The sequence below is a fragment of the Siniperca chuatsi genome, linkage group LG2, assembly GCF_020085105.1.
Source record: "Siniperca chuatsi isolate FFG_IHB_CAS linkage group LG2, ASM2008510v1, whole genome shotgun sequence".
In the NCBI taxonomy this organism is placed as follows: Eukaryota; Metazoa; Chordata; class Actinopteri; order Centrarchiformes; family Sinipercidae; genus Siniperca; species Siniperca chuatsi.
This window is the reverse complement of record NC_058043.1, coordinates 24,644,667-24,660,456: the sequence shown is the minus strand read 5'-3', so window position 1 is coordinate 24,660,456 and position 15,790 is coordinate 24,644,667. Positions and strand designations below refer to the sequence as shown.

General features: G+C 40.5%; 1 protein-coding gene across 10 annotated transcripts in view; it reads left to right on the top strand.

Annotated features, from left to right (window-relative positions):
- magi1b (membrane associated guanylate kinase, WW and PDZ domain containing 1b) overlaps positions 1 to 15,790 on the top strand; it is a 134,958-nt gene that overhangs the window by 46,507 nt on the left and 72,661 nt on the right. For all 10 annotated transcript variants that reach the window (XM_044170483.1, XM_044170460.1, XM_044170451.1 and 7 more), the window contains exon 2: positions 15,292 to 15,408. In XM_044170483.1, the coding sequence (XP_044026418.1) occupies positions 15,292 to 15,408 (117 nt within the window). The remainder of the gene's footprint in view (positions 1 to 15,291; positions 15,409 to 15,790) is intronic.

Genomic DNA, 15,790 nt, shown 5'->3' with positions numbered 1-15,790 from the left:
GAATGGATGTAGAATATGGAAGCTTTAAAATACCAAAATAAAAAGGAAATAGATATAATGTGTATTTTATTTAAATTTACTTTATTATTTTAAATCCTCCATAGTAGGACATGCATGCAAAAGAAAGAAAAACATGTATAAGAGTCCTTAATTTCCAATATTAAAATGACATAATTCCATTCAATTTAAATTTAAACTTTCGTTTTCAATGCATCATTACTGCCAAAATTAAAATAAATTATTTAATAAAACAAATGGAATTCCAACTGTCAAATATTTATTGTGCTCATTATGTGTATAGCTCTTCCATATTTGTAATGAAATTCAGTGTGAAATGGATTTTACATTTTCATATTCAAACTGGCAGACAGTGGGGTAAAAACTTACAGCAATAGTTTGCTAATAGTAATAGTTTGCTTATAGCAATAGTATTTACACTAAGCTAAGCTAACTTGCTGCTGGCTGTAGTGTCATTTACCTTAGAGAAAGGAGTGGTATCAATCTTATCTGACGCTTGGCAAGAAAGCAAATAAATGTATTTTCCTAACTACTCCTTTAAAGGAAAATACAAACACATTTGAATTATGTCATAATTGCGTACCGCACATCACTGATCACATAGATCTCTTAAGCAGCGTTGCTTTACATGCTGTGACAGAAAGCAGAGGCTATATGAAAGCAGAGAGGGGGGTGTGTCTGTCCGTCAGTGTCGACTCGTCATCACGGTTTGGAAGTAGACCCCTGTGGTGGATTAAGGCTGTGAACTGGCGGCCTAGTCCTCGGACCTGGGCCCGCTCCAACCTGAGCCTCTGTCATAATGCTGCGCAGACAGTGTGTTTGAGAATGTTTTGAGCATGCGTCTGTGTTGCATGTGGATTCTCTTGTTTGTGTGTATGGGTGTGTTCACTTGTAACGACTTCATAAGAGCAAGCTGCGCAACCCAGTTACACATAAAATGGTCGCCCTCAAACTCTCTCTGTAACTCGCACAAAGCTCTTCTCATGGTTCACTGGGCTTCATCTTGCTCATCATGCTATGGTGCTAGAACACATGCAGATAACTACAGCTCATATTTAAATATGTGTGTGCTTCTATTCACAGGCGCGCACACACAGACACACAGCACATGGCACAAAACACGCATACAGCCTCACATGGACATATGCACTTGCATGACATGAATGCAAAGACAGGAGTACAATGTGGAGTAATTGATACATGGGATCCTATCCATGTAGACACTGTTTGAAGCTGTTTCCAGGTTCATCAAGTGTGTGTGTGTTAAGAGGTTTGCTTGTGGATGACTGGGTGCATGCAACTTATTCATAGGTCATGCATCTCATTCTGTTGAGGTGTGGTGGGGGAATTTTATCTCTGATGAAACTGAGTAGATGTAGCTCCTAATATTCATTTACATTTTTTTTTTATGCTGATGGGATACTTATCGGCCCCTGCTGGTTGTAAGTTAGTGTTACAACTAAGTTACCCTGTGTGTGTGTGTGTGTGTGTGTGTGTGTGTGTGTGTGCATAGATGTTAAGGGTTAATGTTGTAGCCGTTAAGGGATGCAGTGCTGGGTGAGCGTTGCCTGATGCTGACCCAGAAACGACTGTAGACGTAACCAGCAGTGACTGCTGCCCATTAGCCCACAATCCTGAAACACACACAGCTTTGAATGTGTGTGTGAACTTGTATGCATGTTTTTGAATTGGAGTTTTGCTTTATTTTAAATTTCTTTTTGATAGTTTCTTCTCTGAGCAGAAAACCTGGTATGTATAAATGTTGCTGCTGATTGTGGAATCAGTGTTGTTGGGTGACCGAAGAGCAAAGCTTCCTCTGATATATACAGTAACTGAATGGCCTGCAGGACTGGTGACAATAATGGACAAAGTTTGAAAAGATTGATGTTTGCATTTTGTGTTCATTTTGCCCTGTAAGACATGAGGAATAGATGTACCTTTAAGTGTTTTCTTCTATCTTTATTTATGCTTGTTTCTTGTGTTCGTGTGCATATGTGTGTGTGTGTGTGTGTTCCCATCCTGTTTCTAAAATTAAATGAGTGAGCAGATGTGGTGTGTTTGAGTGTCCCTTTTGTATGCATGTGTTGCCAAATGTATTCATCCGCATTAGCAAGGCTGTATGTCTGTATTTGTGCATTCAAACAACATCTTGAGCGCATCTTGAGTCAGCAGTGTGACGGGGTCAGGAAAGTGGGTCAGTCATGCCCTTTCCAGGCATGAGGGAGACGGACAGGTGGATGGATGGATGGATGGATGGATGCAGCTCAGATGGTGTGGCTGAGGGAAGGAAATAAGGACTTAAGGGGGGTTAAGTAAGGAAATACATAAGAAGGGAAGAGGCAAAGGAAAAGGATGAGAGAGAGGAAAACAGAAAGCAGCCTTGGGATGAAAATGAGAGGACAGCAAAAAATGGTGGAAAATACTGGAATATAAAGTAGTCAACTGTGTAGATCTCAAGGCTGGGATCAGTGGTGAAAATGCACAAAAAGCAGGAAAAAAAAACTAAACTAACATTAGCAAATTTTTATAATGTAATGTAAAGCTCAAACAATTAGTTGATTAATCGATTAATCAATCAACATAAAAATAACCAGCGACTATTTTGATAATTGATCAATTGTTTAAGCCGTTTTTCTAGCAAAATGCCAGACATTTCCTAGTTCCAGCTACTCAGCTGTGAAAATGTGCATCTTTTCCGTTTTATGTGATAATTAACTTAAAATTTTTAAATGTTGGTACGAAAAAATAAGAAAGTTGAAGACATCACGGAGGGCTTCCAGGAAATTGTGATGGTCATTTTCACATTTTATAGACAATGAATTGATTAGTCAAGAGAAAAAATTGTTAGTTGTTGCCCTAATGTTAACTTATAGCCTAATAAGTATAAGAATAGGCTATAAAGCTACAACAATTAATCGATTAGTTGTCAACTACTAAATTAATCGCCAACTATTATATAAATGTGAATATTTTCTGGTTTCTTTAGTCCTCTATGACAGTAAACTGAATATCTTTTGACATTTGAGCACATCATCTTGGGCTTTGGGAAACACTGACTTACATTTTTCACCATTTTCTGATATTTATAGACCAAACATCAAATCGATTAATCACGAAAATAATCGACAGATTAATTGACAATGAAAATATTTGTTAGTTGCAGCCCTAATAGGCTATTAGTATCTAGGTATCTAGTATCTAACTATGTAGGTGTTTTTATATAGCAGTCTTTTGTAAATCATTTATCAAGCAAAAATGTGAGGATTTACTGCTTTTGATTTACTTCTGATTTCATGTCATTGACTATTTTGGGGCAACTGTGATGGGCCTTTATCACTCTTTTCTGAAGTCTTATAGAATAATAGATTAATTGAAAAAGCAATCGACCAATTTAAGTAAACTGGTGCCACCCAGCGCTGGAAAGTTCAAATTATCATGTGCTGCTTTTCCTCTGTGAAGCCAGTATGTTCCCTTGGTGCTTTATCTGTAAACTCTCTGTGCTCAGATCAGCTCAAAAACTGGACTGATAAATCTGTGAAGGCAGCTATGGTAAGCAGCACTATTATACAGGCACACACCGACAACTAAAGGTCTCACACACAAGCACCAGCAGATTCACACAGTAGCCAATTTAAGCATACACACACACGCTGTCCCTCACACTTAATGATACTGAGTGACATATGCCCCCTGGTGGCAGTTAATGAGCTTGCCCGGTTTATCATAGAGAATAACCGACTCTTCCCCATGTGGCCAATTAGGAGCCAGGAAATCTGTGATGAAGACACGGAGTCCCAACAGCTGGTCATACAGTTGTAGACAGGACGTGCCTCGCTCCGGGTCTGTCTCGAATATGAATACACTTACAAGAAACCTCCCATGTCGTTGGTCTCTGATTTGTCTTCTCTCTTTAATCTTTCATTCATTCTTTATTACCGTCTGTTTCCCTGCTCTATTCATACACCCCCTTGCTTTTAACGTGTACATCTCCTCTGGCTTTAATTCCTCCATCTTTCCTCCTGTTGTTTATGTTATCCCTCCCTCCCTCCCTCCCTCCCTCTCCTGCCCTCCCTCTCTCCCCCTCTCCTGCCCTCCCTCTCTCCGGCTGTGACCAGCGGTTGGTCTGTCAGTACAGTGCTCACCCACTGTGGGCCTGGGGTGACTTAGCACACTGCCTCTGATTACACCCCAGCAGTTGCCCATTTATCTTGCCATGAAATGGAATAGAGGTGGAGAGAGGCCAGAAGATATTATGGTAATACATCTCACCACTTTAAAGGCCTAATAAACTTGGACATTTTCCGCTTAGTCATACGTTTGTATAGTCATTTGTAGCTTTGGTAGTAATTTTCCGATGTCTTTACTTGATTTTTATTGTTGTGTGACATCTTGGCTCTGGATTGCCTTGTTTAATTGCTTTACTTTGGGTTGGTTTTTTTTTTTTTTTTTTTTTTTTGTTTTTACAATGATATTTTCCTTGTGTCTCTGTAGTTTCTGTAGACAGGCTCCAATGTCTTTGTCTGTCATCTTGTTGCATAAATGTGCATTTTAATGACAGAAGAACTTTTTAAAATTAGGATACAACATTTAGATTGATACATCATATTGTGTTTAATGTGAACTACACCAACTTTACACATTAAGATCAGTTTACTTGTCACAAGGAATATTACTCAGCCTGTATAATGTCTGAAAGTTTGAAAAGATAACTCTGGTGATGTCATCAGGGTTATCTCGTATTGTGGGTGGGTTTGGAGTTTGAAAGAAATGTGCATTTACTAGGCTTGGAGGGTCTAATGAAAGACACCATTGAGTTGCATTATGGGAAATGTAGGATCCAGCATTTTGGCGCTTGACCCATACTACAGACTAAAAGTCAGACTATCTCAGCCTCTGCTGCTTTGATTTTTTTTTTTATGTCTCTCGTGAGTCTCCCAACTTTATGGAAGATAAATCGGTGGAATAGGCCTTTGCGACAGGTACAGCGTGTTGATGTAAAATGATTTTCTGTTGTATAAGTAGGTATAGATTAGAGAAGAATTGCTTTTTTCTTTTTTTTTTTTAAAGAAGTGGTTCCTAAGCCAAGCCACTACATACTGAGCTACTGCCGCCCATCTATTACATCCCCTTAGATGTAACAGATTAGTTGCCTTTCATTTCTGTGTGATATATATTGCAGGATGACTTTCATTTGTTAGAAATTTCAGTAGGTGCTATAATTGTAGGTCAAAATAAGACTGATGTGACCGATTGGTCTGGATTATCATATTTCAAGGAAGTTTTATTGCCTTAACTTATTGTTCATGGTATTTAAATAATACAGTACTTTGCATGAATCATTAAATCAATATTAAGTAGAGAATTCCTCTATTTTCTAAATGCTTTGATCAAATTTGTAGAGAAACACTTCCTTGCTGCTTTTATTTATGGTAGACTTTATTCTTTTTGCTGACCCATGACACTTGTGTCACTGTGTTTGAACATGAAGGGCACTTTGCTAAATGACAGTGAAGGTTTAATCTTGCAGTGTCCCAGGATCCCCATGTCAGCATCACATTTCTCACTGACTATAAACACATTATTTTTTTAGTCATATCAACCTTTTAAAGAGTCATTCCCACAAAATTCTTTCTTTTTACGTTCTCAGCTTTACCTTTCTTGACATCCTCCACTGTTGTGTTGATCATTCCTATTCTCATTCTGTTTTTTTTTTATCTTTCTCTGTAAAACGTGCTGATCTGCCCTCTTAGCCTGGGGACCTGTTTTAAATCTGGGAGCCAATCAGCTGGCCTGTCACAGGAGACTAATACTCCCATTGGTCTTGAAATGCAGCCTGTCAATGAGGAGAGGCCGTGATGGAGAGGTAATTACCTCCAAAATACTCATGTCCTACTGGCTAATGCAACGGTCAGTCAATAATCACATCATTAGCTGGGCAAATCCCGGCCTTAAAGAAAGTTTGCATCAGGGAGACCTCAGATTTAGTTGGTAGGGTTAATCATGGTTTACTTTGTTTTTTCATGTTCTGTGAAGATGTTGTAGCTGGATGTAAAGGACTTCATGGTGGTTGGTTTGTACCTTTTGTCTTTCATATTTCTGGACTTTAGATATTAGTGTTGAAAATCACATCCACTGTAATACTTGTTGACAGTAAATGCAAAGCCATCCTGTGTGTCAGTGGATGATGGATCCTCTCATTCACAAGCCTCTCTGGTGGCAGCTTCAATCGTAGAGGCTCATACTTTATGTAGGTATCATCACAAGAATATTAATAACATAGAGCTTATAGTATTGTGTTCAGCACCCACATAAATCATGATGCAGGTGCTGTATTATTGTTTATAGTGCCCGAGTCCTTGGCTAGCGGATGCAGATGTTTGTCAAATTAGACAGGCGCTGGTGTTGTGTAAATCATAGACTTTACAAATAACCGCACTCAAAGAGAAATACATGTGAAACATCAAATCTACCACAAACACATGTACAGTACACACACATATGGTCAGACCCATAAAAACTCACATGTATGCGCTCTGCTCATTTCACTGTCAGATTGCAGCAGGGACATTGACACCTCTACTGTAGCCCTTTTGCTGCTCTACGTGCTGAAATGAATCCTTGGAGGATTTATTTTCCCTGTGCGAAGGACTACGATCAATGAAAGCAATCTGGAACATAGTAAACAGGCAAGCAAATCCAGGACACACAACCATATAGACAGGATTGGAAAGTGTCAGAGATTTAATCCTGACGATCTTCGGTCTGGTGTTTTTCTATCTCGACTCAACAAGGAGTAGATGTCAAAGAATGAGTTTTTATTGTTCCACAGCTGTACTGACAACACTGCACCAGGGCCTGTGGCTTGTGCGTCTCCACAGCCTTGACCACAGTGTGCGCCATAGTGTTTGCCATTGCTCATGTGCCTAACTCGAGGCTCACACAGCAGCTCAGGGAATAAAAAAAAAACGCTCAGGGAATAAAAAAAAACGCGTTATCGAACAGCTAAGACATTGAATTATTCCTGCATTTCTTCTCTCTTTGGGTGGATAAAGATTTTTGAAGTAATTTTTGTAACAATCTCACAAGAAGCTCCATTTCATATTTGATCAGATCTTGGTTATGATATGATCTGGAGTGTGGGTATGGTTCATGATAGACCTTGAGTTTTTATTTGCTGTATTGGGGGAAACAACTTCGCTGGTCACACCACCTCAGACTCACGCTGCTTGTCCCTGCCGCAAGGGGCTAAGAGAAAACACTTTCATTCACATGTGCATGTGCAAGAATGGAGTACAGTAGTATCTATATTGCAGTCGCTTACATATATGTGTTACTGCATGACAGTTGGAATAATATTGTATGTGCGGCCACTAGAATGCAACAGCATAGAGAAACCATCACAAAAACTAGGATGCTGGAAAAACCAACTCAAACATAGATCACACAACGCCAAAGGCACTCTCTGAACTTTTCACTCCACATAGGCCCTGTATACATTTTTATAACATTTTCTCCAGAGCTGTCAGAAGGTTGAGAAGGCGCTTACCTTTGTCATACAATGGAAACACCTACAATATGCTATACTAGCTTCCTACCTCTCCCGCACAAGCTCTTGTTTACTTTGGATTCAAAGTTATAATGTTCATTTTTTGCTGTCATTTTTGTGGTGTTAGCATCTGCCCATTTACACAAACAACACCAAACAGCTTAACAGGTTTATTAACTCATCCAAGTAAAATGTAGGCACCAACTACTGTATTTCGCCTACTTTGGGTACTTCATCTTGAGGTGGTGATATCCAGACTTGTTTTTAAGCCTTTCAACTTAATATGACCTGCCTAGGTAGCCATGTGGTTGTTTTTGTGGCTTTATTGTAAGTCTTTGTCTATGTGACATTTCAGTTGTTGTGTCCACATCTGCATCAGTATTTTAAATATGGTGTATACATTTCTAGTTTCATAGATTCTAAATACAGTGCATTACATTGCACAGCACTGCAGGAGCACATTTATACTGAAAACTCTGATATATTTGTGACTATTCCAGTGTTTCTCATTATCTTTTTCCGTTAGTAAGATCTCTCCTTTTGTTTTTGTAATATCCTGCTAGTCCAGATGGGGGCAGCAGACTATGGCTGTGACCATCACCACCTTCACCACAGTCGATACTCATCTGGCAGCTGTTGCTATGGATACAGAGCCCGGCCATTGCTGTGATGCAAGCCACATCTAATAGAGGAACATAGGGGGTTGTGTTGAGCTCAGAGATGTTCTCTCACACACACACACACCTGTCTGCTCTGTGAATATGAAACATTAGTCTTGTCCACATTTCTGCAGTATGGTTTGGGACTTATTCCCTTAGTCCTTATTCAAAGAGCTACTGATTATAGTGCTGTTTTGTCAACTACTTCACTCCAGAGCTGGAAAGGAAATGTATCTTGCCATCAGCATTTTCTCTAGGATCACTTTCAGCTGGCTGCAGTGTGGGTCAGTCATCGGTCATAAACTTTGTTGGTGTCGATGGATCCAACTATGGGGGTTTAGTTAACAATCATCACCTGGACCTGCACTTAACAGGCTGGATAGAGAAGAAGATCACTAATCACTGGTCAAGGGTCAGATTGAGTTTTCTTTGACTTCTCTACATGCACCTTAATCATTATGACATATGGTTAAGCGCTGATCAGTGGTGATGAAAATGTTAATTGTAGATAGCTGCTGCTGGTTGAATCCATTAAATGGTGATTAGCCCTGATTATCTAATTATCTAGAGCCATGGATGGACTGCTCACTTAAGAGTTGATTACTTAAGACATGACTTTGGACAGCCTGTGTATATCTCATAGCTAAATTTAACTTGTAGTAGGTCATGTTTGAATGGCACAGATGCATTTGACTTTAAAGCCCACTTCTTTACAATGTCCCACTTTGGAGAGACTAAATTTAACAATAAACAGCCCACTAAAAGAAGGCTTTCTTTCTAATCATAGCCTCTGCCTGGCAACATGTCCCTTGATGTTAAAAAGACAATTGAAGAGAGGAGGGGGGGGAAAGTTGTTTGTTACCTTGTATGCCAGACTGTTTGTGTATTCTACATCGATACAACACTCAGTGCCCAGCCAAACATGGTGGTGCTGCCAAATCTGACTTGGCTAAGTGTAAAACAGGCTGGCACACTGGCATATGACTGTGTTTTCTGCTTTGTCACTTAGACTGGTGCTTTGTGTTAAGATGGTGAATATGTCTACCATTGCCCAGTCTGCTGATTGAAGTTAGAAATGTTCTTAGATGCCTTTGCTAAAAGACCTTTTCAAATAAGGTTATTTCTGGGCAGGCCATACATTGTAATTATTACCAATGGTACCTGTAATTAGAATCTAGTATACACCACAATCCCATGTTACCTACAACCCTAAATGTACACCCACACTAGCGGCTCTATATCAGCGTTGGTCAGCATGCCAAAAAGGTTCACAATGACAATGGTAGCATGCTGATGTTTAGCAGATATAATGTTCACATCTTAGGTTAGTATGTTAGCATGCTAACATTTGCTACCACTAAACACAAAGTACAGGATGATGGGAATGTCATTAGTTTTGCCGGTATTTGGTCATAAAACCAAAGTATTGGGCAAATTAAATTGTTGACCTCATGATGGCGCTAGATAAAAAGTAAAGGAATCACCAAGGTTTTGGAATTCATCCTCTGGGAACCATGAATGTCTGTACCAAATTGCATGATAATCCATCTAATAGTTGTGGAGATATTTCACTAAACCAAAAACGGACGGACCGATTGACCGACAATGCCATCCTTTGCGCCATGGCACTAGCATGGTTCAAAACTGGAAATAGCACTCTAGACTGAATTGACATCTCTGTCCTGTGTGCACAAATAAGAATATTGTAAATGATAGCCTAATATTTTGCATATAAGTTATGAACAGTAATTTGAGGAAAACGCAGATCCTCTTTCTCATGTGAATGTCCCTCTGGAATTACACATTCAGCATGTAAAACATCCATTATAGGGTTTCTTCCAGTAAAAGTAATGAAGTGTAAATAAGTTTGTATTTTTGGCCTGGGCCCAGGTCTTGAAACTACAACCTCAGCTACTTTTCAACAGTATACACAAGTAAGATTAATTTCAGGAACGGCAGCCGGGTCGTACAAAGACATCTATGTAGCATAAATGTAGCTGTAGGTTTTGAATATCAAGCAAGTTACCGGGGCTCTCCACTATGTAATGACACTGATCATCTGGAGCGTGAAGGGCCTGTACAACACCGTGACACCTTCCATTTCCAACCCAGCAGAAATTGGTCAAACCTTTCCCACTATGAGCAGGAGGATCGAGTTTCAGTGAAGTTTGTTTTTTCCATGCTGTGAATACAGATGTCAACTGCCAGCGGAGGGTCTGGCTGGTGCCATGTCTGGCACTGCATGTCTGAGCAGGGCCTTGGCTGGCTGATCAGAGCTGAGGGGTGCAGGGGTGGGCTCAACGGGAGATGCCTGGAAAGTAGTGGAGCTTTTCACATTTCAGCTGTGTATAAACCTCGTTTGATGTTTTGTCTGGCTTACTCTGATGTTCTCTTTCTGTGTGACAGACTCTGCTTCTCTCTCCCTCTCTCTCTTGCATAAACCCCTTCTCTCCCACTTCCCTTCTGTCATGGATTGCGTGTCTCCTTCTCAAAATCTTGCTTGTTTTAGGGGGCTTATAGAAAATCTATAACAGGTGGGCTGTGTTTGAAGGATATGTCTTTTCTAATTATCTGTTTGCAGAGGGATTTGGGTGGGTGGCTGCTGGGCCAAATGTTCTCCCAACCCAGCCCTGCTGCCTGCCTGCCTGCCTGCCTGCCTGCCTGCCTGTCTGCCTGCTCTTTGTTGTCTGTGAATCGAATTGAATTTAGGTAATTAATCAATTAAACAATGCACTACAAACCTGATCAGGCACCTGGAGTCATCAGTTTTGCATCAAAAATGTACTGTTTGATATTTGAAAAATGATGAAGCACCAGAATCAAAATGACCCAATCAATCTCCGCTATAAAAGGAACAATCTATGTTTTAAAATCTTGGAGCTATATTGTATTTTAGATTGGTCTAATCAAGTCAGTCCACATCCAAGTCTTCAGGATTGGTACAGTGCCCTTTGTTTGCCATCAGGGCCAGCATGCTTTGGCATTATATATGCAAGGCACCGCAGCAGTAGTTAACGGGCTTATGGTGTTAACATACTCAGCATTGGTTTGGAGGAGCTGACTAGCTGCCTTAAAGGCTTAAATGGAAGTGAGTCCTGATCTTCTTGACCTTCTTGCACATGATTGCTGGTGAAGCATCCACAGAATATTGATCTCTAAGATAACACAGTCAACTGTATTTGCACTACTGCTGAACTGACCTAGACCCAATTTAGAGCCAACCAAAAGACTGCAGTCCACACATTGTGGGTGCACTTAAGGAGAGTGGTTTCAAAGTAGTCAGCTGTTATTTTAAATAGTGGACTGAAATGAGAAAAGCGAAAGTAAATGTGATGGAAAGGTATTTGACCTCAGACCAGAAACAGCATATTATGTTGGGTAGCCGCAGAAGGGGTTTGAGTTGACTCCCAGACCCTATGCATACTTTGGTCCAAGCCAGCACCTCAGCACAGGCCAATGAAAAGCTAGTGGTCAGTTATCTTCCAATCCATGTGAGGGCATTGAGGACACAAGAAATCTTTTTACTGGCAGGCGTTGGTCCCAACCTGGTCCATGTCAGTACTGGACATCGGTTCCAATTTTTTTCAGACACTCCTGCTATTAAAGAAAATGTAGTGACATCAGGTGCACAGTACACATCTTGATATTCCTCGTCAGCACTCCATGACTGCAAAGTGCCAAAAACAAAGGCAGGACAGACTGTGCTATCTACTGAATCGACACCTCCCTAAGCAATTACCTTCCCTTCATTCATCAACAAGTCACACTGTCCTGCCTTTGAAGGGTTTCTGCTCATTTTCATTAAAACATCAAGATCAGCATACACAAAGAGGCGGTGAGGGGAGGACAGAATCTACATAACTGGATTAAAGCTTATGGAATAGCTCCTTAAGGTGCTGTTGCTTTCAACCATATAGGAGGTCTGAGTTAGCTTTCTTAAACACTGCTCACATTGTCCACTGTCCAAAATGAACTTTTTAAAAAATGATTATTTATTTCCTTTTTCTGAAATTATGACTCATCTGTAAGTGCCAAGAACGTTTTACCAACCAAAATAATGTAATAACTTTTATATCAAGTACAAAGCCAGTCAGTCAGTTTTTGGAAGTGAACTCTCCCCCTTTCCTTTTTTTGGTTGGCATCCCTTTAGCTTGCTCTGTTGTGATTAACAAAAACCACCACACTTGTCCCAACCTATGTAGCTCACTCATCTGTCATGGCTCACAGTAATCAGCCTTATCAGCTAACATTGCTTTTGCATTTTGGGAATTGTAGGATCCAACATTTTTGGAGCATAAAAGACGTAAAATGTCTTGGCCTCTAACTATTCTTTTTAGCCGCGACCAGCAGCTCTATCTTGCTCTGTCGGTTTGTTGGTCCACAAAAATTTCCCCACCCTTTGGCCACAATTTTCACCCTAGGAAGCTGAAATTTGGCATGGCGGTCAAGTGTGTGTGTGTTTTCATGCCAATTGGCTAAAAGGGGGCGTGGTAATGGGAGTGTCCTATTGCACAAAAGCTCTTAACTTCTAAACGGATTCACATAACATGACCAAACCATGTAGAAAGACACTCAGACACACAGATAGTGAGGCAGGCATGCACACACACCATTTTGCCCCATCCCATGAACCAGTTGTCGTAGACACTTGTGGGAGGCATCATTGGACTAAGCAGAGTTCCTTTTTCATTGGTGACGGTTTGTCCCGCCCCTCCACTTCAGCCTGCCCCCTTTTCATAACTTATGAACCGCACACTTTTGTGAAGTTGTGTATGTGTGAATGCATGAACACGTGGACGCATGCGCGTACGTGGTCACAGCTATTGTGAATTTGCGATTATTTAAATCTGTTTCTTGCAAGTCCCCCAATTGAATGAAAGTGCAATACAAAATTGCCTGAGTACCCCTTTAACATTACCATGAGAAATGTGAGCAATGAAACAGTGGTCACCCTAGAACTGAAACTATGTGAAATAAATAGATATATTCTGCATGGAAACAAGATGAATATATGTTGATGAGGTAAAAACCCAATTTTGTGCATTGACTGAATAAAGTTGGCTAGCAAGTTATAAAGATATATCAGGACTGTGTACGTGTTGTTGCTGATGTTGCCCGACTGCTTCTCAGTTGTGCTCTCATCTCTTCCCATATGGTCCCTTTGGTACATCTTTTTGAATTTTGTCACGTTACAGGTTTCCCAAAGCAAAACTCAGACAGGCTCACACAGCCAGTTGGGGGTCAGCTAGCGAGGAATTCCCATTGCTCTCAAGTAATTGGGGTGTACAAGAGCACATTGGGGTGTGTATTAGGCTCTTAGCTGGCCCGAGCGTTGGCTTGTGACCTGTAGTGAGGATTACTACACTTTGATATGTCTGGATGGGACAGGGCCAGGGGCAGAGTGCCCCCCCCCCCCAACCAAGGAGGAGCTCAGACCGTCGGGTGAAGACTCAACCGTTCCTCCCAGACTGTTTACCAAACAGCCACATGGTCTGTTAGCTGTGAGACTAGTTATGGTTAATCAGATATGTCACTCATTACTTCAGTGAAATATGTTTGTATAAATGGGCCTGGATTCACTAAAGTTGTCATGAGTCGTAAGAAAGAACTTCACAAGACATTCACAAGTCTAATCTCTTTTTCTTTTTTTTCCCCAGTTTCTCAGTTTTTCCCTTGTGCCATCCAAGCAACTGTGATATCAACAAGTATAATAATACCAAATTTACTCTTTAACAATAAAATACAGTAAAATATACAATTATCAAGTCTGGAAATACTCATCTTAAAGAAAAATATTAATTTTGCTTTGCTTTCAAAAATCCCATTCACTTTTTTATTTCTATATATTTATACAAAATGTAAGCATTTAAATAAGTGTCTCAGAGAATTGACATTTCAAGACAGTACTGTTTGTCGCAGCAAATATTTTTTTTCTAAAAATGTTTCGTAAAGACAGGTTTCCACCAAGGTTGTATATTGACATTTTAAGCCTGACAACTTCTAAACCACACTTTGACAATCTGATAAGTAGCAATGTGACCATAATTACATTTTTGCATGTTGATATGAATGACAGAAAAAACTTTGGGTCACATTAAAATAAAAAGCAGTCATATCATGTCTGTGGGATGTGCATGTTGTGCTTCAGTTGTATTTTTATCGCATGAACCTACAATCATTCTGCCAACCAGTGCAGAATGCTCTTCTGTACTATGCTAACAATTTCAATCATCTTATTAAACACACACACACGGAGACACACACACATACATACTGTTTCCATGGAAACAGGATCCAGGGCCCTTTTATGACTGGTTGTTTGCCCAAGACAACTAAAAATGGTCTCCGCAGCCATGCAAAGATGGGAGATAAATCATTTGGATAATAAATAACGGGACATGTACTAATATAAAACATGATAACATGTTTGTTGTTGCCTGTAGTAGTATTGTTATTGAATTTAGACCAAATCATATTAATTTTCATCAGGTAAATTATCTCATGACATCATACCTCTCCGCTCTTCTTTTCTGTTATGTTGTCATACTGTTTGTGCTGTGTTTGCACATGCATAGCACTGCCAGTAATGTGGATACTCACTGTAACGGCCACACACAGACACACATCTGAAATCAAACACACACACAAACAAATACGGACACTTTCCAGCCGTGCTGCCCTTCAGTAGTCTAATGTGTGTCTGAGGTCCAGATGGCGTAGCGGTAGGAGGGCTAATTCACAGTGCTAGCTGTAGTGCTAGCAGTCTTAGTTTTGGCTAGCGCTGGCTGGTTGGAGAGGGAGAGGCTGCTGCCAGCTACCCCTCTGAGTGACAATGGCAAGTGTACAATTCACGGACATGCACTCAGCATCTAGCTTTGCTGTGGTTGCAGGGTAAACTTGTGTATTTGTTTTTGTGGGAGCCACACTGTGTGGTCGATTGACACGTCACTGTGAATTATAACAATGTCATTTTGCCTCTTGTGATGTTCTTACGTCTGCTAGCCTCATTTTGTGTAGCTGTTTTGATGCAGTTACCACATGTTTTCCTGTTTGTGTCCACAATGACAGGAAGCAAGCTGAACAAGGACCTGAAGCATTACCTAAGTCAGCGTTTCCAGAAATCCTCACCTGACCACGAACTTCAGCAGACCATCCGAGACAACCTCTACCGTCACGCCGTGCCTTGTGAGTCCATGCCCGCCTTACAACTCGCTCTGTCATTCCTTTTCCTCACGTTTTTCTACCTCTGCTCTACTGTCTTCTCCATTTCCTGGCATTTATGTGAGCCAGTCTTTCAGTTCCTGATGATATGCTGGCTCTGCACACAGTCTTTACACACTTTGTTGGTGTGAGTTCCCACAGAACATTGTTGTGGCTCCTATGTCGTTTATTTTGTGAACATCCTCATGAAAAACAAAAACCCCTTAGGTTAGGTCAGTGTGAGCCACTGTGTTAGCTCCAGGCATGATCAGTTTTAGATCCATGTAATGATTGAGTGTAGCTGCCTCACACAGACACTTTGGATGGTTATCTAATTAAGCCTGATTATTTCAGTCTAATCCGAGCA